This window comes from Pongo abelii, chromosome 2 (genome assembly GCF_028885655.2).
Source record: "Pongo abelii isolate AG06213 chromosome 2, NHGRI_mPonAbe1-v2.0_pri, whole genome shotgun sequence".
NCBI lineage: Eukaryota > Metazoa > Chordata > Mammalia > Primates > Hominidae > Pongo > Pongo abelii.
In genome coordinates, this window is record NC_085928.1 from 8,828,770 (window position 1) to 8,854,906 (window position 26,137).

Consider the following 26,137-nt stretch of genomic DNA (forward strand, 5'->3'; position numbering starts at 1 on the left):
AAAACTCCTGACCTCAGGTGATGCACGCACCTCAGCCTCCCAAAGTTCTGGGGTTACAGGTGTGAGCCACTGTGCCTGGCCGGATTTTTTTTTTTTAACACTTGAAAAATGTTATACCACTTTCTTCTTACCACTACAGTTTCTGATGGGAAATCTGCTATCATTCAAATTACTTTTTTTCCCTGTAAGTAAGGTGGCATTTATCTCTTGCAGCTTTCAAGATTTTCTTTCTTTGCCATTAATTTACAGAAGTTTGACCATGACATGTCTTGGATTTCTTTGTGTTTATCTTATTTGGGGTTCTCTGAGCTCTTTGAATCTATAGGCTTATGTATTTTGCCAAATTTGAGAAAATTTTAGCCATTATTTATTGGAATACTTTTCAGCACCACCTTTTTTCTCCTTTCCTTCTGAAACTCCAATGACATGAATATTAGTTCTTTTGTTTTAGTCCCACAGGGCCCTGAAGTTCTGATTTTGATTTTTCTATCTTTTTTCCCCTGTGTTGTTCAGATTGGGTAATTTCTTTTTTTCTTTCTTTTTATTTTCTTGAGATGGAGTCTCGCTCTGTTGCCCGGGCTGTAGTGCAGTGGCGCGATCTCGGCTCACTGCAAGCTCTGCCTCCTGGGTTCATGCCATTCTCCTACCTCAGCCTCCCGAGTAGCTGGGACTACAGGCGCCCACCAGCATGCCCGCCTGGCTAATTTTTTGTATTTTTAGTAGAGACGGGGTTTAACCGTGTTAGCCAGGCTGGTCTTGATATCCTGACCTCGTGATCCACCCACCTCGGCCTCCCAAAGTGCTGGGATTACAGGCGTGAGCCACCGTGCCCGGCCCAGATTGGGTATTTCTATTTCTATTGTTTTATCTTCAGGTTTACAGATTCTTTCCTCTGTACATTCCATTCTGCATTGAATCCATCCATTGAGTTTTTTTATTGCAGTTATTGTATTTTTCAGTTCTAAGATTTCCATTTTTGTTTTGTTTTGTTTTGCTTTTTGAGTTGGAGTCTCACTCTGTCGCCCAGTGCAATGGTGCCATCTTGGCCCACTGCAACCTCCGCCTCCCGGGTTCAAGCAATTCTCCGCCTCAGCCTCCCAAGTAGCTGGGATTACAGGCACCTGTTAACATGCCTGGCTATTTTTTGTATTTTTAGTAGATATGGGGTTTCACTATCTTGGTCAGGCTGGTCTTGAACTCCTGACTTTGTGATCCACCCCCTTGGCCTCCCAAACTGCCGGGTTTACAGGTGTGAGCCACCACACCCGGCCTGTTTACTTTCTTTTTAAGAGACGGGGTCTTGTCTTGCTCTGTCACCCAGGCTGGAGTACAATGGCACTATCATGGCTCACTGCAGCCTTGAACTCCTGAGCTCAAGTGACCCTGCCACCTCAGCCTCTTGAGCAGCTGGGACTAAAGGCATGCATCACCACACCTTGATTATTCTTTATATCTCCTGTTTCTTTGCTGAGAAACTATTTTTTTCATTTGTTTCAAGCATGTTCATTACTGCTTCAAATTCCTTGTCAGATAATTCCAAGATCTGTATCATCTCAGTGTTGGTGTCTGTTCATTGGTTTTTCCCATTCAAGTTGATTTTTCTGGTATGACAAGTGATTTTTTAAAAATTCTATCTTGGATATATTGAGTATTACATTATGAGACTGGATCTTATTTAAATCTTATGTTTAAGCTGGGCGCTGGAGAATCACTTGAGCCCAGGAGTTTAAGACCAGCCTGGGCAACACAGTGTGACCCCTTCTTAATTTTTTTTTTTTTTAATTAGCTAGATGTGGTGGCATACATCTGTAGCCTAGCTATTCAGGAGGCTGGGGTGGGAGGATGGCTTGAGCCCAGGAGGCTGAGGCTGCAGTGAGCTATGATTGCACGACTGCACTCCAGCCTGGATGACAGAGACCCTGTCTCTCAAAAAAAAAAAAAGAAGAAGAAGAAAATTGTATGTGTAGCAGGCCTTCTCCAACACCAAACTGCATGTGTAGCAGGCCTGTGGAGGGGGAGATGAGAGTTACCGTCTCAATACTGCCAGGTGAGACTCCAGGTTCCCCACTTGACCACTGTACCCTGTGGGTAGGGATATCTTGTTACTGCTCTTGTGGACTTCACTGACACATGATGGGAGGCTTCATTTCCATTAAGTGTTGAGGAAAGTCCTGGCTCCCCCCCAGGTCTTTTCTGACACCACCCCAGTGAGGTAAGGAGCACCAAGTTACAGTCAGTGAAGTTAGAAGTCCAGGCTTCCCATGCAGCCTTTGTTTCTGGGGTGGGGCATGATTTTTTCCATGGTGTGTGTCTGGGGTAGGGAGGTTATTTGCCTAAAAGTTTCCTGTTCTGCTGAGTTGTCCCTTTCTTGGTCTTTGATATGGAGAAAGCAGACTTTTCTTGGGGTTTTTTCTGCCTACTCTCACTGGTATTTCTGGATACTGCCTTCTCCAGCACCCAGTCCAGAATATATGAGGGAAATAGAAGACCCAGGGTCCCATGTTCTCTAAACACCTTTTCTGTACTTTTCAAAGTCTTTGTATTTTTTTTTATATACAACCTGCAGAGTTTTAAAGCTGTACTTAACTAGAAGTGTGTCTATTCCATCTTGATCCAGAACAGGAACTCTGTAAGTATATTTTTATCCATGAAGCTGGGGATTCAGTGGGCCATTTCAACCTAGAAGCCCACGTCCTTCAGCACTGGGAAATTGTCATAAATTATTTCACTGATTATTTCTTCATTTTTTTTCCCCTTTCTTTTTGGGACTCTGTTATCTAGATGCTGACTCTCCTGGGCTTTCCTTTTTTTTTTTTTTTTTTTTTTCTAAGTTGGAGTCTCGCTCTTGTCACCCAGCCTGGAGTGCAGTGGCACGATCTCAGCTCACTGCAACCTCTGCCTCCCAGATTCAAGCAATTCTCCTGCCTCAGCTTCCTGAGCAGCTGGAATTACAGGTGCCTGGTACCACGCCCAGCTATCTTCTACTTGTTTTTATTGTTCTTTCTCTCCTAATTGATCCTTTTTCTAGGAAATGTTCAGAAAAGAGTGAACAGAGTGGGCCTGAGACTACTGTCCTTAAAAAGTCCTGTTTGCAGAGTTGACCCAGGCTGGTATATGGGAACTTGCATTTTGAGAGGATTCCCCGCACTCCCCATTAAGAATGGCTCACTGTGCCTAAATGGCTTTTGCAAACAGTATTGTTTGTGCTGAATGCCTGCTTTCCTGTTGGGAGGCTGAGATTTTCATACATGCTAGGCAGGGGGTGCTACGTGACCAGGCCTCAGCAAAAGCCCTAGGCACTGAGTCCCTTGTGGGCTTCCCCAGTGGACAGCATTTCACACGTTGCTGCACTGCATCGTGGAGGAGTTGAGCACCCCCTGTGTGTATCCCCTGGGAGAGGACTTCAGCAGCTTGTGCCTGCCCCCTTTGTTGATTGCTTTGTCTCTTTTGCTGTAATAAATCACAGACACAAGTGTGCTGCACCTATGCTGAGTTCTGTGAGTTCTCCTAGCGAATCACTGAACTTGAGGGTCGCGGGGGCCCCAGACACGGCACTTCCAGCTTGTTTCATGGGCACTGTCGTCACGTGTGTAGTCTGCTTCCTTTAGGTTGATCTTCCTGTTTGTTTCACTCCACCTTCCATGTCAGACATTTTCCTCCACTGTCTGTTAATCCCCTGGCCCATTGCTCATGGCTGAGAGAGCACAGACCTAAAAGGCGAGCTTTGGGTGCACAGTGGGCTTCTCAGCTCTGAGCTTCACCATCGGGTGATCTGAGTGGGGCATTGGTGGCAACCCCTGGGTCAGTATCTACAGGGCTTTCCTAGTTCCCTGCCTGGGGGGTCAAGGTCTATCCTGCTGCATTCTGAATGCCCACAGACAGAAAGGAGCTGGGAATTTGCACTAAGCAGTGAGCATTTGGTCACCTAATCTCCCTGTTTGGGAATGGCTCAGATGCCCTCAACTATCCCCTATTCCAGAGACCCTCTGTTATTTTATTTTTTTAGAACAATTTTTTCTACAGTAAAATTGATGTTTATCTTTTGGTGTATAGGTCTATAAATTTAAAATTATGTATAGATCAGGCCAGGTGCAGTGGCTCACACCTGTAATCCCAGCATTTTTGGAGGCTGAGGCAGGTGGATCATTTCAGGTCAGGAGTTTCAGACCAGCTTGGCCAACATGGGGGAAACCCCATCTCTACTAAAAATACAAAAATTAGCTGGGCGTGGTGGCGCACGCCTGTGATCCCAGCTCCTCAGGAGGCTGAAGCAGGAGAATTGCTTGAGCCTGGGAGGCAGAGGTTGCTGTGACCCAAGATCGCGCCATTGCACTCCAGCCTGGGTGATGAGAGAGAAACTCTGTCTCAAAAAAATAAAAATAAAATAATAAAAATAAAATCACGTATAGATCAATATTATCACCACTACTGTTAGGATACACTTCTGTCACCCCAAACCCCTCCTTTGTACTCGCCCTTCATAATCACTTTTGCTCCACACACATAACCTCTGACAGCCACTGATGTGTTCTTTATGACTATAGTTTTAACTCTGGAAGAATGTCATATAAATGGGGCTGTGTGTTTTGCAGCATCAGATGCAGCTGTAACCTTTGATTCAGCAGGTAACAATGTGGATGGCCTCTCCACTCGAGGTAATGCCTTTCAGATTCATCCAAGCAGCTGCATCTATCAGTAGTTCTTTCCTTTTCATTGCTGAGTAGTATTCCATCACAAGGGTGTACCACAGTTTGTTCGTGCACTCATCAAAGGACATTTAGGTTGCTTCTAGTTTTTGGTAATTATGAATACAGCTGCTTAAAAACAGTGTACACATGTTTTTATAGGAACATAAGTTTTCAGTTCTTTAGGGTAAATGCCAACAAATGAAATTGCTAGGCTATATGTTAAGTATATGCCTGACTATGAAAAACTGCCCACCATTTTCCAGTGTGGCTAGATCACTCTGCATTCTCATCAGCCGTGAACAAGGGTTCTAGTTGCTCCCTACCCTCTCCAGAATGTGGTATTGTCAATATTTTAATTTTAGCCATTCTAAGAAGTTTATATTGTTATCACATCATGGTTTTAATTTGTAGTTCCCTGATAGATAATGATGGTGAGCATATTTTGATGTGTTTATTTGCCATTTTACGTCCCATTTGGTGAAATTTTTGCTCGAATTTTTGCTCATTTTTCAATTGGGTTGTTTACTGTCTTACTGCTGAGGTTTGGGAGTTTAAAAAAATATATATTCTAGGCTGGGCATGGTGGCTGACACCTGTAATCCCAGCACTTTGGGAGGCTGAGGCGGGCGGATCACTTGAGGTCAGGAGTTCAAGACCAGCCTGGCCAACATGGTGAAACCCCATCTCTTCTAAAAACACAAAAATTAGCCAGGCGTGGTGGCGCGTGCCTGTAATCCCAGCTACTCAGGAGGCTGAGGCATGAGAATTGCTTGAACTGGGGAGGTGGTGGTTGTAGTTAGCTGAGATTGAGCCACTATACTCTAGCCTGGGCAATGGAGCGAGACCCTGTCTCAGGGAAAAAAAAAAATTCTGGGATAGGCACGGTGGCTCATGCCTGTTATCCTAGCAATTTGGGAGGCTGAGGCAGGAGGATCACTTGAGCTAAGGAGTTCAAGACCAGCCTGGGCAACATGGTAAAACCCTGTCTCTACAAAAAAAAAAAAAAAAAAAAGGAAAGAAAAGAAAAATTAGTGGGGCATGGTAGCACACACCTGTAGTCCCAGCTACTAGGGAGGCTGAGGTGGGAGGATCAGCTAAGCCCAGGGAGGTTGGGGCTGCAGTGAGCCATGACTGCACCACTGTACTCCAGCCAGGGCAACAGAGCAAGACCCTGTCTCACCAAAAATATATATATATAATAAATGTGTGTTTACACACACATTCTGGATTTAAGTCTGTTGTTGGATATATTATTTGCTAATATTTTCTCCCAGTCTGTAGTTTGTGTTTTCATTCTCTTTTATTTTTAACCCAATCTGTGACAAGCACATCTTTTCATTCTCTTTACAGTGTCTTTTGCAGAGCAAAAATTTTAGTTTTGATGAAGTCCAGATTATACATTTTTTTTCATGTATGCATTGTGTTTCTGTGTCACATCTAAGAACTCTTTGCCTAACCCCTGGTCAGAAGGATTTTTTTTTTCTGTTTTCTTCTCAATGCTTTAATAGTTTTATAGTTAACATTTATATCTTTGATCAATTTTTTTCTTTTTTGAGACAGAATCTCGTTTGTTGCCCAGGCTGGTGTGCAGTGGTGCAGTTGTAGCTCATTGAAACCTCAAACCTCCTGGCCTCAAGCAGTCCTCCTGCATCAGCCTCCCAAAGTGCTGGGATTAAAGGTGTGAGCCACCACGCCCAGCCTTTGATCAATTTTGAATGAATCTTTGTATATGGTGTGAGGTTTATCTTGAAGTTCTCTTTCTTTTGTACTTTTGATAAACATAGATTAGCCATACTTGTGTGGATCTGTTTCTGGGTTCTCTTTTCTGATCCGTGGTTCTGTGTCTGTCCTTTCAGCAATACGACACTGTCTTGCTTATAGTAGCTTTGTAGTAAGTCATAAAAATGGGTGAAGTTTTTCCTCCAACTTTAGTTTTCAACATTGTTTTAGCTCTTCCAGTTTATTGGCTCTTCTATACAAATTTTAGTATCAGTTTATCAATGTCTACAAAAAGTTGTTGTGCTGGGATTTTGATTGGAATTGCATTACATTTGTAAATCTATAAACTGATCGGTTTGAGGAGAGTTGACATCTTTGCTATGTTGTCTTCCAATCTATGAATACAGTATATCTCTCCATTTATTTACATCTTTTTTTTTTCATCAGTGTTTTGAAGTTTTCAGGACCCCCTATTTACATTTTGCCTGGAGAGCAAACTAATAGACTTCTGCCGAGCCACTGGGGGACACCTAGGGATCTGATTGCTTCTTAAGGAACTTGCACCCAGTCCTGCCTGATCCAGCCTTTCCTTTTTACTGCCAGTTCCAGAGATAGTAGGTTTGCCATTCCCAAGTCTTTTGAGGGTTTTACAGAGAAAATCTGGTTGGTTCTCAGCTTCTCCATTGTGTGGTTGGTATTTGGCTTTCTCAACTGTGCCAAGCCTGTTACAAGTAAATAGAAATACAATAGGTTTAACCTTGATTATATTCTTTCTTTACTTAAACTTATATCCTTATTTTATATCTCTGATCATTCTAATATCATCTGATTTCACTAGTAATGCCTTTGTCTTTAGGTGTTTTGTGATTTTTACCATGATCTCGTGTTCAGTGGAACTTTCTTGATGGGAATTCTTTGAGGCCTAGGTTGAAAGTGAGTATCTCCAGAGGTATTGTGTCTCTGCCCACTGCTCTGGGAGCACCGCCAATCTGGGATTATTTTATAATAAATTCTCAGCTTCATGTAAAATAAATAGTGCCTTTAGATTACGAATTCAGACCACAGACTTGTGTAAGGCTTAATTTATGATGATAAAATCTCAGCACCAAGGTCAAACCATGCAAATGTCCCTGCTTTCTGTCTCAGCATAGCTTGGCCCTTCCTTTCCATCCTGTTCTCCGTGCTCTCTGAGGCCCAGACCTCTCTAAGGCTGTCTCCTGCCCAGAGCGTCAGTTTTCAGCTTGGCACCTGTGGCTCTGCTAAAGGGGTCTGTGTCGACCCCCAGATATATGTTTGGAAAACAGGGATTTCCTTTCTAAAAATCACTTCTCTGTACCTTTTCTGTGCCCAGCCTTGGGATAGGAACTAGAAGTACAGGTATGAAAAAGGATACATGGCCTATCTTCATGGCACTCACATTTTGGGAGGAAAACAAATAACGAATGCTTTTTGAGTCCTTGTTTCATGCCAGTCGCCATCCTGGTGCGTTCAGAGTCCTTGTTTCATGCCAGTCGCCATCCCGGTGCGTTCACATTCATGATGTCTGCAGTCCTAGTAATGACCTTGCGCGGTAGTGTCTCTCATGGATATTTTGTGGATGAGAAAACTTGGGCTACAGGGACAGGCAATGAGCCTGGCACTGGGATTTGAGCTCCTCATGCTGGGGCTGAGTGACTGTCCTTGCGGCTGGGTGACCTGCTGTGGCCCTGTTCTCTCGTAGAGGCTGTGCATGCCTGTGTACTGCAAGTACCAGTTCCATAAGACTCCAGTTCACAAGACCAAGGGGGAGCCCCATGGAACCCATGTTTATTTCCAGGACATCAACGTCATCTTCCTTGGGGCGCTGCACCCCAGTGACCTAAGGGAATACCTGGAGGGCCCCCCCATGGTGGTGGAAGTTCACGACCGGGACCGCAAGTCAGAGGAGTGTTCTCAGAAGCCCGTGCTGTTTGGGGAGGACCCCCTGGATTCATACCTCAACTTCCGGGCCCTCATCTCTCCCAGAGAGACAGAGAACAACCCCTTTGAGTCCCAGAACAAGATGTGGTACCCTTATGGCATCGCCCAGGTCAGTTTTGCTGACCTCCTCCTTGGCCACAAGTACTTGAATCTGGCTGTCCCCATCCACAGCTGTGAGGTTCAGCCCACACACTGCGGCCAGGACAGCAGGAGAAGGAAGGTTGTGGGGCTTGGGGGACCCAGAGATGGCCACCAGCACGGCCCAGTGCCCATGGGCAACTACCTAGAGGCTGACTCCCAGCTCAAGTTGCGAGTGGACGTCGCGGTGCCACTGAAGGCCGGGGCCAGAGCTGCAGATCCCGACTTCGGGGGCTCCCAGTTTGGCCGCATCATCTTCGTCTTTGACTTTAAGAAGGTCTCCCTGCTCCACAGCCTGCTGCAGGACATCACCATGATCAACGCTAAGGCCCTCGGCCTGGACTCCTACCCCATCAGGACCCTGCAGCAGATCCTGTCAGCCTTCAAGATGCGTGTGCGGGTCCAGGAGCAGCAGCACCTGGATGTGCTCACCGGCTTCCACCTGCTGGACGGGAAGACCCACCTTTTCATCCTGGAAGGCCTGGCCGACCAAGGCTTGAGGCAGCTGTGGGAGAACCACCAAAGCTGGTAGGTGGTTTGTTTTACATTTTACATAAAAATGATGGCATCTGGGTGCCGAGGGAGTGGAGAGGTCTTTCAGAGCCAAGCCTAGGTTCAGCATCCTTGTCTGTGAGTCTCCTTTCGGGGCTCATTGTGAGGTACTTACCAGGGTTTAGTCATTGGACTTGAAGACTCGATTGCCTTTGGTTGCAGGGAGGAATTCAGGAGTATCTAAGATGACTGAGGGGTCTAGGAGAGTGGGGCCTGTCTTCAGGGTTCTGAGCCAAGGGCTACTGTGGCTAACCAGGAACAGAATATTCTGCATTAGATTTCAGCTTGCCCCGGGGAAGATCACTTTGAAGATGGAGGGGCTGCTTAGGCTGCAGGAAGTTGCCCTTCCCTGAAGGCCTTCAGGGGACCTGGGGGCCACTCTGGGGACACTACAGGTGAATAATTAAAGTGTCCAATTCTGGGCTGCAGTGGGTAGCCCTTTGCAGTTCCTCCATTTTTTAGTTTTGGTGACATGATACCTCTCCCTTCCTTTCACAATTTGCAAGTATACTAGTTTGGGTAGATAGGATCTCCCTCCTTTAGTCTGGAGGGCCCCCATCTGTCCTCAGAGTTCAGATGCCCCAGGACCCACTTGTCTGCAGTGGGGAGTCCAGGAGTTGAGGCTGTCTGCCCAGAAGGGGATTGCACCTCTGGGGGACCGCCTTCCTGTGCTGATGGGCCCAGAGGCACCAGGAGAAGCTGGCCTTGTATCTATTATAAGCCCAGGAGAACTGAAAACGTATGTCCACACAAGAGCTTGTACACACATGTTCACAGCAGCATTATGTATAATAGTCAAAAAGTGAAAACAGGCCAGGTGCAGTGGCTCACGCCTGTAATCCCAGCACTTTGGGAGGCTAAGGTGATCCTGGAATCACTTGAGCCCAGGAGTTCAAGACCAGCCTGGGCTGGTGATACCTTGTTACTACATAGTGATACCTTGTTACTACAAAAAATACAAAAATTAGCCAAGCATGGTGGCTCATGCCTGTAATCACAGCTTCTTGGGTGGCCAAGGTGGGAAAATCACTTGAGCCCAGGAGGTGGAGGTTGCAGTGAGCCAGTATCACCCACTGAATTCCAGCTGGGCAACAGAGCCAGACCCTGTCTCAAATTAAAAAAAAAAAAAAAAGTTGGGGGGGAATAACCCAAATGTTTATCAACTGATAAACAAAAGATAATAAGTCCATAGAATAATTGAGCCATAAAAGGAAATGAAAGCCAGGCATGGTGGCTCACACCTGTTATCCCAGCACTTTGGGAGGCTGAGGCGGGGGGGATTGCCTGAGGTCAGGAGTTCGGGACCAGCCTGGCCAACATGGTGAAACCCTGTCTCTACTAAAAATAGAAAAACTTACCCGGGCATTGGTGGCACGTGCCTGTAATCCCAGCTACTCGGGAGACTGAGGCAGGAGAATTGCTTGAACCCTGGAGAGGGAGGTTGCAGTGAGCCGAGATCGCGCCACTGCACTCCAGCCTGGGCAACAAGAGTGAAACTTTGTCTCAAGAAAAAAAAAAAAAAAGAAAGAAATGAAATACCGATACACATATCTCAACCTTGAAACATTATGCTAAGTCAAAGAAGCCAGACACAAAATGGCACATATTGTATGATTCTGTGTTTGTGAATTGTCCCGAACCGGCAAATCCATAGAGATAGGTGGGCCGTTGGTTGCCAGGGATAACCACTCAGGGGAGGGCAAGAGAGAAGTGGGGAGCCACTGCCAGTGGGCACAGAATTGCCTTTAGGGATGTGGAGGATGTTCTGGAACTAGATAGTGTTTATGGCTGCACAACATTGTGATTGTACTCTAAACCACTCATTCATGCGCTTTAAAAGGTTGAGTTCTGCCAGGCACGGTGGCTTACGCCTGTAATCCCAGCACTTTGGGAGGACGAGGCAGGCGGATCACGAGGTCAGGAGATCGAGACCAGCCTGACCAACAAGTGAAACTCCGTCTCTACTAAAAATACAAAAATTAGCCAGACCGTGGTGGCGTGTGCCTGTAATCCCAGCTACTCAGGAGACTGAGGCAGGAGAATCGCTTGAACCCAGGAGGCGGAGGTTGCAGTGAGCTGAGATCGTGCCACTGCACTCCAGCCTGGGCAACAGAGCTAGACTCTGTCTCAAAAAAAAAAAAAAAAAAAGGTTGAGTTTTGTTCAAGACCAGCTTTGCCAACATGGTGAAACCCCATCTCTACTAAATATACAAAAATTAGCCAGGCATGGTGGCAGGCACCTGTAATCCCAGCTACTTGGGAGGCTGAGGCAGGAGAATTGCTTGAACCCGTGGGCGGAGGTTGTAGTGAGCCGAGATCATGCCACTGCACTCCAGCCTGAGTGGCAGAGCAAGATTCTGTCTCAAAAAAAAAAAAAAAAAAAAAAGATTGAGTTTTGTGGTGCGTAGCAGAGAATGTGGCCTGGCCCAGGAGCAGTCTGGGCTCTGCCCTTGGCTCCTGTGAGGCGATCTGAGTCACACCTAATAGGAGTGTCTTTGTTTCGGGAGGGGACTGGCCACACCTGACAGTCACAGGATGGAGGCTGACCTTCCAGAAAGACCAACCAGGTACTTCGGGATGGGGGCTTTGGGTCATGCAGAATCAGGAGACTGAGTTCAGCCATGTAGGCGGTCAGCCAGCCTGCCATACCTGTGCAGTGGAGCCCCCTGGAAACTGTGGCCGCCAGGGCTGGGGCGAGCTGCCTGGCTGCAGTGTACTTGCATGCCGCCACTCACCAGTGCTAGGATGGTAGCACATCTGGCTCCACGAGAAGACAGTAGAAGCTTCGTGTCTGGAGCCATCATGGACTCTGCTCCATGTGTTTGTTCCCTTGGCGGATTTTAATCTGTATTCTTTCCCTGTAATACAACTGTAACTGTGAGTGTAGAACTCACTTTCAGTAAGTTCTGTGTGCCCTTCTAGTGCATTATCAAACCAGAGGGCAGTCTCAGAAACCTTCTGAACTTGCAGTCGGTGTCAGAAGTAAGGGCGGTCTTGGGGACTGTGCCCTCAAACTTTGTGGTTTGGCTAATGCTGGGCAGATAGTATATGAATTATATCTCAAAAGCTTTTTCCAGTGGCAGAAATAACATGAAGCATGCTCACTGAACCCAGTTGAATTAGGCTAGAAATAAAACACAAATCATTAACCAGAAAAAAGTTCATATGCAGGGAAATTAATAACCATACTTCCAAATAACTTGTGGGTCAAAAAGAAATCATAATGGAAATTAGACATTTTTGAACTGAACAATAATGAAAATAATATATTATCTAAATTTGCAGGGTGGGCCGGGCCCAGTGGCTCATGTCTGTAATCCCAACACTTTGGGAGGCCAAGGTGGGCGGATCGCCTGAGGTCAGGAGTTCGAGACCAGCCTGGCCAACATGGTGAAAACCCGTCTCTACTAAAAATACAAAAGTTAACCGGGCATGGTGGCACACACCTGTAATCCCAGCTACTTGGGAGGCTGAGGCAGGAGAATTGCTCGAGCTCAGGAGACAGAGGTTGTAGTAAGCCGAGATCGCGCCACTGCACTCCAGCCTGGCCGACAGAGCCAGACTCTGTCTCAAAAAAATAAATAAATAACTCTAGTGGACAAAAAAAGTTCAGTAGGGAAAAGATAAACTTTTCAATAAATGGTGTTGGGATAATTGTTTTCCATAGGAAAAAAGGAAAGACATCCTTAACCCCTGGCAACCACTGCTATATCTGAAAATAGAAGTGATTTTTGAATGTTGATCTTATATCCTAAAGCCTTGCTGAAACTCACTGGTTCCAAGAGTTTTTGTTCTGTTTTTTGGGAGATTCCTTGGGATTTTCTACACTGACCATCATGTCATCTGCAAATAGGGATAATTACATTTCTTTCTTTCAGTCTGTATATCTTCATCTCCTTGTTGTACTGGCCTGGACATGCAGTCCTGTTTTATATAAGAATAGTGAAGGTGGATCACTCCTGTAATCCCAGCACTTTGGGAGGCTGAGGCAGGCGGATCACGAGGTCAGGAGATGGAGAACATCCTGGCTAACACAGTGAAACCCCGTCTCTACTAAAAATACAAAAATTAGCTGGGCGTGGTGGTGGGTGCCTGTAGTCCCAGCTACTCAGGAGGCTGAGGCAGGAGAATGGCATGAACCCGGGAGGCGGAGCTTGCAGTGAGCCTCCAGCCTGGGCGACAGAGCGAGACTCCATCTCTAAAAAAAAAAAAAAAAAAAAAGAATGGTGAAGGCACACACACTTGCCTTGTTTCTGGTCTCTGCGGCAGAAGGCATCAGTGTTTCCCCACTACCTATGATGTTAGGTGTAGGGTTTTTGTAGATGTCCTTTATGGGTCTGAGGAAGTTCCATTCTGTTCCTAATTTGCTGGCTCACACAATTCATGAAAATCAACTCTAGTCTAGGTAGACCAGGCCCGTTTTTAAACTTTTAACTTTGTTGTTTTTTTTGAGCTTTTTCTTTCCTTCTTTCTTTTTATTGACAGGGTTTATTGCTGTTACCCAGGCTGGAGTGCAGCGGTGCGATCACGATTCACTGCAGCCTTGACCTCCCCCCACCTCAAGCGATCCTCCCACCTCAGCCTCTCAAGTAGCTGGGACTGACAAGCATGTGCCACCATGCCCAGCTAATTTTTTTTTCTTTTGTTTGAGACAGTCTCGTTCTGTTGCCCAGGCTGGAGTGCAATGGTGCGATCTCGGCTCATTGCAACCTCTGCCTCCTGGGTTCAAGCAGTTCTCCTGCCTCAGCCTCCCTAGTAGCTGAGATTACAGGCACCTGCCACCATGCCCAGCTAATTTTTTGTATTTTTAGTAGAGACAGGGTTTCGCCATGTTGGGAAGGCTGGTCTCGAACTCCTGACCTCAGGTGATCCACCTGCCTCTCAGCCTCCCAAAGTGCTGGGATTACAGGTGTGAGCCAGTGCACCTGGCCTAAACTTTTAACTTTGAAATTGCAAAAATAGTGGAGAGGTTGCATGTACTCATTACTCAACTTCCCCCAATGGTGACATCTTATATAACTACTACTGATTGACACAGTACAACTAAGTAGACTACAATGATCTGATCTTACTCAGATTTCACCAGAAAAATCTTTTTTTTTTTTTTGGGATATGGAGTCTTGCTCTGTCGCCCAGGCTGGAGTGCTGTGACGCGATCTCGGCTCACCGCAAGCTCTGCCTCCTGGGTTCATGCCATTCTCCTGCCTCAGCCTCCTGAGTAGCTGGGACTATAGGCACCCGCCACTGCGCCCAGCTAATTTTTTGTATTTTTAGTAGAGACAGGGTTTCACCGTGGTCTCGATCTCCTGACTTCGTGATCTGCCCACCTCGGCCTCCCATAGTGCTGGGATTACAGGCGTGAGCCACCATGCCCAGGTTTTTTTTTTTTTTTTTTTTTTGAGACAGGTTCTATCTCTGTCACCCAGGCTGAGTGGTACAAAGGCTCACTGCAGTGGTACAAGGGCTTACTGCAACCTCTACCTCCAGGGGTCAAGCCATCCTCCCATCTCAGCCTCCCAGGTAGCTGGGACTACAGGTGTGCACCACCATGCCCAGATTATTTTTGTATTTTTTGTAGAGATGGGGTTTCACCAGGTTGCCAAGGCCGGTCTTAAACTCCTGGACTCAAGCAACCTACCCACCTCTACCTCCCAAAGTGAAAAATCTATTTTTGAAAAGCAAAATTACAAAGCTTATAGATGAAAATATAGAAGAACATATTCATGACCCCAGAATGGAGAAAGAGTTCTTGAACCAGACAAGGACAAAGAAGAAAAGAATCATACATTTGGCAATGCTAAAAGTAACTTCTGCTCATCAAAAGACACTGTCAAAGTCAAAATACAGAGATGAATCTCTAAATTTAAAAATTTTATTTGGGAAGCAAGAATTACAATTTGAGGTACACACACAGACTGGGCAGTCTTCAGTATGTCTGAAAAACAGAAGGTTGGAGGTTTTATAACAAGGAGGGGCATTATAAAAATGTTAGGTATTGTTTTGAGAATTTGAGGCACTGGCAACCTCTGACTGGTGAGTGCCAGTGAGTAAAAGTAGTCTTGGAGTCACAGCAGGTGGTGTCAGTAGCTATCAGACAAGACTGGCTTCAGGTTGGAACAGGCGGCCTCAGCAGCCAGGCTGTGGAGAATGACATTCCTGGAGCAGTGCTACGTGCCCTGGGTGCTTTCTCCCCGCCTGTCGACTCTGTTTTAGTTGGGTGTGATGAGAATGACCCAATGCATGTGATCAACTTTCACAACACCATAAAAATTGTGAAAAGACAAGCTACAAACAAAATTATTTGCAGTGTCTGGAACTGACCAATAATTAGTATCCTAAATATATTTTTTAAAGTCTTGTGAATCAATAAGAAAACCTCCCAGTGGAAGGAAAGTATGGGCAAAATACCCAAACCAATACTTCACAAAAGAGGACCTATCCCTGACCAAGCACACAGATTCCTGAAGGGGCGATGAAGGCATTGTAGACTTCACCAGGTTCAAAAAGGTGGAGGAATGGCATAGGCCAGTGCAGGGCAATGACAGCAGGCTGTGCATAGAAACCCTGCCAGGCTGGTATTGCCATAGTGCAGAGTGCAAGTGCCAGGGCAGGGCTTGGAGGGGTGGTGAGGGGCTGAGTGGGGGCAGGAAGGGGGTGAGAGGCACAGGCCATGAGCCAGATCAGGTCAGTTTCAGCATTTCACTGCCAGCTCTCTGTCAAGGCCCCAGGTTTTGAAAGATGTTGTGTCTACCAGGAGGCATTCATCATCATCATATTCCTTTTGTTTTTTTCTATCCTTTTAGTTAATTTTTTATACTTTTAAATTGCTATTATTTTTATCTTAGTATAGTCTTCATTACCAACCTTGTCTTTTGTTATTGTTTTGAGACAGGGTCTCACTCTGTTGCCCGGGCTAGAGTGCAGTGGTGCCATCAGGGCTTGCTGCAGCCTCCACCTGCCTGGGCTTGTTTTTTTTTCATTTTGTTTTGTTTTTGTTTTTGTTTTGACATGGAGTTTCGCTCTTGTTACCCAGGCTGGAGTGCAATGTCGCGATCTTGGCTCACCACAACCTCTGCCTCCCGGGTTCAAGAGATTCTACTGCCTCAGCCTCCCGAGTAGCTGGGATTACAGGCATGTGCCACCATGCCTGGCTAATTTTGTATTTTTCACTAGAGATGGGGTTTCTCCATGTTGGTCAGGCTGGTCTCAAACTCCCGAACTCAGGTGATCTGCTCACCTCAGCCTCCCAAAGTGCTGGGATTATAGGCGTGAGTCACCATACCCGGCCCCTGGGCTTGTTTTTAAACAACATAAAAGCTGTACCTGACAGTGCACCCTCGCCACGGTGTCCCAGGAAGCTGCCACACAAGTTAGCTCTTGGCCTTCTGTCTCTTACAGGATTCCCAGGTCAGAACACGGGAAATACAAGGTGCTGTACAACTCACAGCTGCTGTTCCGCAGCCGGCTCTATGGGGACCTGGAGGCCATCCTGTACCATGTGCACCTCTTCCAGCCCACGGAGCTGCTGCTGCAGCAGGCGGTGTTCTTCCTGCGAGACACTGAGCGGAGGCGGGTCTTCCAGGCACTAGCCAGGTGGGCAGTGGCAGCCCGCATGTGGTCCTGCGCCCTGGGGGGAGAGGCACTTCTTAACACTCTGCACCCAAACAGGCGAGCTGGGGCATCCAACAACTAGATAGTGGCCCCAACAGATGGTGGGGGGAGGAGGACCATCCGCCCAGATGCTGTGACTCTGTCGTGTCTGCTGTTCTTGGGGCATGTCCTAGAATCGCCTGAGGAGGGAGTGGCTGGTTAAAACCCATTTTCTAACCTGGGCAACAGAGTGAGACCTCATCTCCACAAAAATTTGTTAATAGCCAGGTGTGGGCTGGGCACAGTGGCTCACACCTGTAATCCCAGCACTTTGGGAGGCTGAGGTGGGAGGATGGCTTGAGCCCAGGAGTTTGAGACCAGCCTAGGCAACATAGTGAGACCCCAGGTGTAGTGGCCAGGTGTAGTGGCGCACGCCTGTAATCCCATCTACTTGGGAGACTGAGGCAGGAGAATCTCTTGAACCTGAAAGGCGGAGGTTGCAGTGAGCTGAGACCAAGCCACTGTATTCCAGCCTGGGCGACAGTGAGACTTCCATCTCAGAAACAAACAAACAGAAACAAAAACAGGCCGGATATGGTGGCTCACGCCTGTAATCCCAGCACTCTGAGAGGCCAAGGCGGGTGGATCACCTGAGGTCGGGAGTTCGAGACCAGCCTGACCAACATGGAGAAACCCCATCTCTACTAAAAATACAAAATTAGCCAGGCGTGGTGGCGCATGCCTGTAATCCCAGCTACTTGGGAGGCTGAGGCAGGAGAATTGCTTGAACCTAGGAGGTGGAGGTTGCAGTGAGCCGAGATTGCGTCATTGCACTCCAGCTGGGCAACCAGGGTCTCACCATTCCCTCATTGAGCAGCTGCTGGCTCACACTGGCTCTAGGGGGGCTGTGGGCACACCAGTCCCCACTCTCAGGAGGCCACAGTTCAGAAGCAGAGATGACATAAAGAACACAGGCAGTGGGATGCCCTGGGACCCAGTGGGGGCATGGAGGAGGGGGCTGCTTCTTTCCCCAGGGCAGGAGAGGCTGCTGTTGAGGAAGGGCCAGAGATGTTCAGCAGGCAGACAGTTCACTTGCTGCTGGGTGTGGGGCAGGAGGTACAAACCCTGTCTTTATATTTTTAGAGCCAGCAACAGGTCTGGCCCTAGCTAGTGCTTGCTGGATGTATTAATGAAGGAGGAGGAGGAGGCTGGAGAGATAGGAAGGAGAAAGAACTTGGTGGGGCTAAGAGGCTTTTCTTTGATTCTGTGGCCCTCACCTTTGGCATGTGGGGTGGTGCCACAGCATTTGGAAGGAGGCCAGACCCGGTCCTGCCTGGTAGGTGACAGGAGGTAGCTGAGGGTTCTATGAAGGAAACAGAAGAACACTTTTTAGGAAGTGCTTACTGCATCCAAGGTAGCTGCATCCATATGGCTTTATTTCTATCTGAGGGTGAGGAAACCAGATTCAGAAAGGCTAAGGCTGGGCCAGGGTCACTGGGACAGTGAGAGTGAGGGCAGGCACCTACCGCACAGTGGACTTTGGAGGCAGCTGAGACAGTGAGCAGCCAACAGCTATGACTGAGCATGGGTTCTGGACCCAATGCCCACTGCACACCAGGCCATGGCAGAGGGCACCTAGGAGGAGGCTTCGGGGCTGAGGAGGTCCTTGAGCTTTGCTGAGGACTCTCTCCAGCCTCCTCCTTCTCCTCTATTAACAGCCAGCCCCCTGAGGCTCCGTGCATGATGTCCTCCTGGTGCGGAAGGCTCTGTGTTCTACATCCCTGATGGGCAGCTGGTGGGGCTGTGTCCCCATGGGGTATGGGAGGAGAGGAAGCATGGCTAAGGACACAGGAACAGAGCAGCACTCAGAGCAAACCGTGGGCAGCCTTTGGCTTCTGGGGGCTGGGGAGAAGACAGAGAAGGAGGCTTTTGCCAGGAGCCCAGGCTCAGTAGACTGGAATCGGAGCTCTTTAGTCACAAGCTCCAGGACTTGGGACCAGCTAAGCAGCCTCTGAGTGTTCATTTCCTGCTGTAGGATGGGAGTGATTACACCTGTCTTGCAAGGTAGGAGAGGTTCAGTGGGGCAGTGGTTCTTTGTTCCAGGATCCACGACATCTGCTATAACAGCACCACCCTCTGGGATATGACAGTGAGGGACCTGCTGCCCTCCTCTGCTATGATCAAAGACTTGAGCCAAGAGTTTGGGATGCCCCTTTCACAAGAAGAACTCACAGATGAGAAATTGTTTGCCCTACCACCTCAGCCCGCCCCCAATCTTGAGGACTACCACAGTCGGAACTCCACCCTCACCTTAGAGATCCACGCCCACCAGGAGAAGTACCTGCAGTGGCGGAGTGCCATGCTCCTGAAGAACAAAGACAAAAAGCATAGTTTCATCCAGGTAGGCTGCCTTCCTCTCCAACTTGGGGCTCCCAGGCCTCACCTGGGCGGTCCAGGCGCCTGCTGAGAGGCATAGGGCATATTCCTGAGTGGGACATTTGCCTCTGGTCCGTGCCTGTGCTCCTGGCCTGGGCTATCCTGCTGGATGGGCAAGAAGTGCAGGATGTGGGGCTGAGCCATGTCAGAAACCTTCACTCCCAGTCCTAGATAACCTTGTCCTTCCTGAAAGGTGAGAAGGAATGCTATTAGCTGTATTACCTTTACCATGGCCCCCAGAGTTCATTGTAGAGAAAGAACTGTGGCACGTGTGTGTGTGTGTGTGTGTGTGTGTGTGTGTGTAACATGTTGCTTAGGCTGCTCAGGGCATAAGTGTCGTAAGATGTCCAAGCAACATGGGACAAACTAATCTGCATGACAGAGGGAGAGAATGGGACACTGAGAAGCTGGTGAGGGGGTAGAAGGCTGGTGCTGTGTGGCCTGAATGGGCAAGGAGAACCTCGCTCAACCCATGCCAACCAAAAAGACATGAAAACACAAACATCTGTGGTATGACTTGGAGTTGTCTGCCTGTGGTCTGTGTGAAGGCCCTACCATCCTTGCAATTCTCCAGTTCAAAAACAAAGACTCCTAGAAACTTGTAAGCTTTGTATGTGTGCATTCTTTATGAAAACCAAAGAACAGACTTCTTTTGTTTTTTGAATTGGGGGTCTCACTCTGTTGCCCAGGTTAGAGTACTATGACTTGATCACGGGTCATTGCAGCCTCCCAACTCCTGGGCTCAAGCAGTCCTCCCACCTTGGCCTCCTGAGTAGGCAGGCATGCGCCACCACACCTGGTTAATTTTTTTTTTACTTTTTTTTTTAGAGATTGAGTCTTGCTATGTTGCCTAGGCTGGTCTCCAGCTCCTAGGCTCAAGGGATTCTCCTGCCTCAGCCTCCCAAAGTGTTGGGATTACAGGTATGAGTCACTGTGCCTGGCTGTTTTTTCCATTAGTGGAAAAAACTTTTTAGCTTTTTCAAAAGAATCAGTTCTTGGACTTATCAATTCTGCTTTTCTGTTTTTCTAATTCATTAACTTCAGCTTTTATTTTTATGACACTTTAAAACTTACACCTTTCTTCTTTTTTCTGTCTTCTCGTGTTGGCTATTTCATTTTTATTTCTCTTGTTTAATAAATATATATATGTGTATATATATATATCATAGCACTTTGGGAGGCCAAGGTGGGCAGGTTGCTTAAGCTCAGGAGTTCGAGACCAGCCTGGGCAACATGGCGAAACTGTCTCTACAAAAAATTAGCTGGGCATGGTGGCATGTACCTATAGTCCCAGCTACTCAGGAGACTGAAGCTTGAGCCTGGGAAGCACAGGTTGCAGTGAGCCGAGATCATGCCATTACATTCCAGCCTGGATGGCAGAGCGAGACCCTGTCTCAATGCGGCACAGTGCCTAATGCCTGTAATCCCAGCATTTTGGGAGGTTGAGGTAGTCAGATCCCTTGAGGCCAGGAGTTCGAGACCAGCCTGGCCAACATGGCAAAACCCGTCTCTACTAAAAATACAAAAATTAGCTGGGTGTGGTGGTGCGCACCTGTAATCTCACCTACTTGGGAGGCTGAAGCAGGAGAATCACTTGAATCTGGGAGGTAAGGTTGCAGTGAGCCAAGATCGCGCCACTGCATTCCAGCACTCAGAGCAACAGAATGAGACCCTGTCTCCAACAAACAAACAAAAAAAGTCAAACAATGTTGAGAGTATTTTCAGTCTTCCTTATCCTACCTCTCAATGCACTTAGATATGTACAAGAATTATATATTCATTTCATGGGTTAATATAATTTTGTTAATGCCACATAACAAGGAAGTGTTTTAAATTTATTTTTATTTTTGAGACGGTCTTGCTTTGTTGCCCAGGCTCGAGTGTGGTGGCATGATCTCAGCTCACTGCAGCATCTGCCTCCCAGGCTCAAGCGATTCTCCTGCCTCAGCCTCCTGAGTAGCTGGGATTACAGGCACACACCACCATGCCTGCCTAATTTTTGTATTTTTTAGTAGAGATGGGGTTTCGCCATGTTGCCCAGGCTGGTCTCGAACTCCTGGCCTCAAGTGATCCACCCCCTTCAGCCTCCCAAAGAGCTAGGATTACAGGTGACCACACCTGGCCACGAGGAAGGGTTTTTAAAGATTTTGCAGGGCCAGGCGCAGTAGCTCACACCTGTAATCCCAGCACTTTGGGGGGCTGAGGCAGGCGGATCACGAAATCAGGAGATCGAGACCATCCTGGCTAACACAGTGAAACCCCATCTCTACTAAAAATACAAAAAAATTACCTGGGTGTGGTGGCAGGCACCTGTAGTCCCAGCTACTCAGGAGGCTGAGACAGGAGAATGGCGTGAACCCAGGAGGCGGAAGTTGCGGTGAGCTGAGATCACACCACTGCACTCCAGCCTGGGCGACAGAGCGAGACTCTGTCTCAAAAAAAATGCAATAATATGGAGAATTTTATAATATAGTAGTATACAATTTATTTACTAGCCCCCATCTCTTATAAATTTGCTAAAATCGCTTGTAAATATTGTTCCAGCTTTTTAAAAAATCATGTTCCTATTATCTTAGATACGGCTACTCTAAAATGGCTTTAAATTTCCTATCATACTATAATAATTGAAACCCAACCATAATTTAATTTTTTCACATTTTTATACCTTGAGATATAATTTACATACCATAAAATTCACCTATTGTAAGTATATATATCAATAGTTTTTAGTAAATTTATAGTTATAACACCATCATCACAATCCAGTTTTAGAACATTTCCATCACCACAAAAAGTATTCTCATGCTAGTTTACAGTCAATCTCTGCTCCATTCTTAGTCCCACATAACCACTGATCTGCTTTCTGTCTTGATAGATTTGACTTGTCTGAATATTTCAGGTAATTGGAACCATATAATTATGTAAACTTTTGTGTCTGGCTTCTTTCACTGAGCATAAAGTTCCTGTGGTTCATCCACGTTCCTGAATATATCAGCGGTGTGCTCCTTTTTTATTGCTGAATAATATTCCATTGAATTGATGTACCACATTTTATCCATTCACCACTTTTTGGAATTACTATTATTTCTTGCTTGGGGCTATTATAAATATTGTTCCTATGAACATTTGCATACAAATCATTATGTGAAAATATGTTTTCATTTCTCTTGGGTAGAACCTAGGAGTGGAATTGCTGGGTCATATAGGTAGGTTTATATTTATGATTTTAAGAAATTACATTGTAAGAAAAGCAGTTTTTACAGTGTAATTGCACAATCTTAACATCCCTACCAGCAATGCATGAGGGTTCTAGTTTCTCCACATTCATAGAAACACTTACCAGTGCTTTTGATTATAGCCATTCTAGTGTGTATCTCATGATTTTAATTTGCATTTTATAATGACTGATGATACTAGATATCTTTTAATGTGCTTATTAGGAATTTATAACGCTTCTTTGGTGTAATATATATTTGTATCTTTTTGAATTAATCTCTTTTTCCAAATTGAGACAGGGTCTCACTGTGTTACCCAGGCTGGTCTTGAACCCCTTGGGCTCAGGCAGTCCTCCCACCTTGGCTTCCCAAAGTGCTGGGATTACAGTTATGAGTCACTGTGCCTGGCCCTCTGTTTGTATCATTTATCTATTTTAAAATCAAGTTGTCTTTTTATTGTTGAGTTGTTATATATTCTGGATACAAGTACTTAATGAGAAATATGATTTGCAAATATTTTCTCCATATTTGTGGCTTGTCTTTTTTTTCTTAATGGTATAAGAAAAAACTTTTGAAGTATAAAAGTTCTTAATTTTGATAAATTCCAATTTATGTTTTTTCTTTTAGCAATCATGCTTCTGGTGTTATAGTTAAGGACTCTGCTTAAAGTTACAAAGATCATTTCATATCCTTTCTCTTACACTTACTCTTAGCTCTCACATTTAGATCTGTGAACCATTTTTTTTGAGGTCCAATGTAAGGGTCTAAATTAATCTTTTTGCGTATGGATATCCAGTTGTCCTCACATCATTTCTTGCAAAGACTAGCTGTTCCCCCATTGAATTGACTTAGCATCTTTGTCAAGAATTGACCATAAATGTAAGGGTTTATATCTGAGTTCTAAATTATGTTCCATTAACTTATATGCCTCTCCATATACCAGCAACACGTTGTCTTGATGACTTTAATTGTAGTTAGTTAGTTGGATTGTGTAAGTCCTTTAACTTTGTTCTTTTTCAAAATTGCTTTGACTACTTTGGGTCCTTTGCATTTCCACATATATTTTAAGATCAGCTTGCCAATTTCTGTAACAAATTCTATAGGAATTTCATGGGGATTTTATTTATTTATTTATTTTGGGACGGAGTCTTGCTCTGTCACCCAGGCTGCAGTGCAGTGGCGTGATCTTGGCTCACTGCAAGCTCGGCCTCCCAGGTTCACGCCATTCTCCTGCCTCAGCCTCCCAAGTGGCTGGGACTACATGCACCCGCCACCACTCACGGCTAATTTTTTGTATTTTTTAGTAGAGACAGGGTTTCACCATGTTAGCCAGATGGTGTCGATCTCTTGACCTTGTGATCCGCCCACCTTGGCCTCCCAAAGTGCTGGGATTACAGGTGTGAGCCACCGTGCCCGGCAGGGATTTTATTGAATCTATAGATTGATTTGGGAAAAACTGCCAACTTAACAATTTTGGGGTTGCCAATTTATGAACATGGAATGTCTCTGCTGTTAATTTAGATCTTCAGTTTTCCTCAGCAATTTCTGTAGTTCTTAGTGTGCAAATCTTGCACTTCTTTTGTGAAATTAATGGTGTTATGATTGAATTACTTTTTGTATTGTTTCCATAATATAGAAATAGAATTAATTTTTTGTACATTGAACTTGTATCCTACAACCTTTTGAACTGGATCATGTCATCTGTGAAGAAAGGTCATTTTCCTTTCCAATATGGATACTCTTCCTTCCTTCCTTTCCTTCTGCCTGGGCTGCCACAAGCTCAGAGGCTCAAACAACAGAAAATTATTTCCTCACTATTCTGGAGGCTGGATCGTCCAAAATTAACAGTCTGACAAGGTTGGTTTAATTCTGAGGCCTTTTCTCTTGGCTTGTAGGTGGCCACCATCTTGCTGTGTACTCATATGATCTCTTTGTTGTGTGTGAATGGAGAGAGAGATCTCTAATATATCTCTCTCTCTTTTTTTTCTTTTGAGACAGAGTCTTGCTCTGTCACCAAGCTGGAGTGCAGTGGCACAATCTCGGCTCACTGCAATCTCCGCCTCCCGGGTTCAAGCCATTCTCCTGCCTCAGCCTCCCAAGTAGCTGGGACTACAAGCACGTGCCACCACACTCAGCTAATTTTTGTATTTTTAGTAGAGACAGGGTTTCACCATGTTGGCCACACTGGTCTCGATCTCCTGACCTTGTGATCTGCCCGCCTCGGCCTACCGAAGTGCTGGGATTACAGCTGTGAGCCACCTCGCCCAGCCTCTGATGTCTCTTCTTACAAAGACACTAATCCTATCAGATCTGGGCCCCAACCTTATGACCTCATTTAACCTTAATTACTTCCCTACTCCAAATAGAGCCAGGCTGGGGGTTAGAGCTTCAATAGAGGAATTTGAGGGTGAAGACATTCAGTCCATAACACTTCCTTTCCTTGCTCTTTTCTTCCTTCTCTTTGTCCTTCCCTCTCTTTCTCCCTTTGCATTGTCTAGAATGTCTGGTATAAAGTGCAGTGTTGAAGAGGAGTGGTGAGAGCAGACATGCTTGATTTGCTTGTGATCTTGGGGAGAAAGTATTCAGGCTTTTACCATTAAGTTGGACATTAACTGCAGATTTTTGAGAGATGCCCTTTATCAGGTCAAGGAAGTTCCCTTCTTAGTTTGTTGAGAGTTCAGTATGAATAGGTGTTGGATATTTGTTAAATGCTTTTTCCACATTATATATGCATACATTTTCACAATATATGCATTTTTTTGTTAAATTGTGAAAATTTTGTTAATTGTGAAAATAGATGCATTTAACAAAAAATGCATATATTGTGAAATATATGCTTTTGTTGAATGCAAATATTGTGATCATGTGGTTTTTGTCCATTATTAATATGGTATACTACATTATTTCATGTTTGCATGTTAAACCAGCCTTGGATTCCTGGGATAAATCTCACTTCTTCATGTATAATCATCATGTAGATGTGGCTAGATTTGGTTTTATGGTCGCTGCTCAGGTGAGGTGTACTGGTATTACATTCAGGTTTCTTCTTGTTGTTTTTGAGATGGCGTCTTGCCCTGTCACCCAGGCTGGAGTGCTGTGGTGTGATCTCAGCTCACTGCAACTTCTGCCTCCCAGGTTCAAGCAATTCTCCCTGCCTCAGCCTCCTGAGTGGCTGGGACTACAGGTGTGTGCCACCATGCCTGGCTAATTTTTGTATTTTTAGAGACAGGGTTTCACCATATTGGCCAGGCTGGTCTTGAACTCCTGACCTCAGGTGATTTACCTGTCTCAGCCTTCCAAAGTGCTGGGATTACAGGCGTGAGCCACCATGCCCGGCCACGTTCAGGCTTTAATGTCTGTCTTTCTCTGAATAATGTTGAGCACCTTTTCACATGATTGGCTATTTGGATATCTCCTTTTATAAAGTGCTTGTTCAAATTTATTTATTTTCTCCATTTAAAATAAATCTAGTTGTATTTTTCTAATTGACAATGTTTTACTGTTATTCAAATATGAGTTGTTAGATGTGTATCTTTTCCCAGTCTATGACTTGTCTTTTCATTGTTTCAGTGTTGAGAAGTGTTCATGAGTACCAATTAATTTTTCTGTGATTAGATTTTTTGAGTATTTTTCCTGGGTTTAGAATTCTAGCTTGGCAGTTATTAACACTTTAAAGACATCATTCCATTGTCCTCTGACTTCCATTGTTCCTGTTGGTCAGCTGCCAACCAGTCTTGTTCTTTTGAAGATAATTTGGCTGTCTCTGGCTGCTTAAATTTTTTGTTTTTCTTTTCTTTGGTTTTTGGCGGTTTTATTGTGATGTTCGTAGGTGTGTTTTTC

At 45.7% G+C, this 26,137-nt stretch overlaps 1 protein-coding gene across 7 annotated transcripts in view; it reads left to right on the top strand.

The window, feature by feature from the left end:
- CFAP92 (cilia and flagella associated protein 92 (putative)) overlaps positions 1-26,137 on the top strand; it is an 85,192-nt gene that overhangs the window by 42,877 nt on the left and 16,178 nt on the right. For 4 of the 7 annotated variants that reach the window (XR_010139334.1, XM_009238417.4, XM_054550568.2 and 1 more), the window contains exons 11-13: positions 8,128-9,032; positions 16,455-16,649; positions 18,750-19,047. Coding sequence is in view for 5 of the 7 variants with exons in the window: in XM_009238417.4 (XP_009236692.4) it covers positions 8,128-9,032; positions 16,455-16,649; positions 18,750-19,047 (1,398 nt within the window). In the remaining 2 variants the exon portion in view is untranslated. Of the gene's footprint in view, positions 1-2,831; positions 2,955-8,127; positions 9,033-16,454; positions 16,650-18,749; positions 19,048-26,137 lie in introns of all 7 variants that reach the window. The other 3 variants (XR_010139333.1, XM_054550569.2, XM_054550567.2) reach the window with 1 other exon arrangement.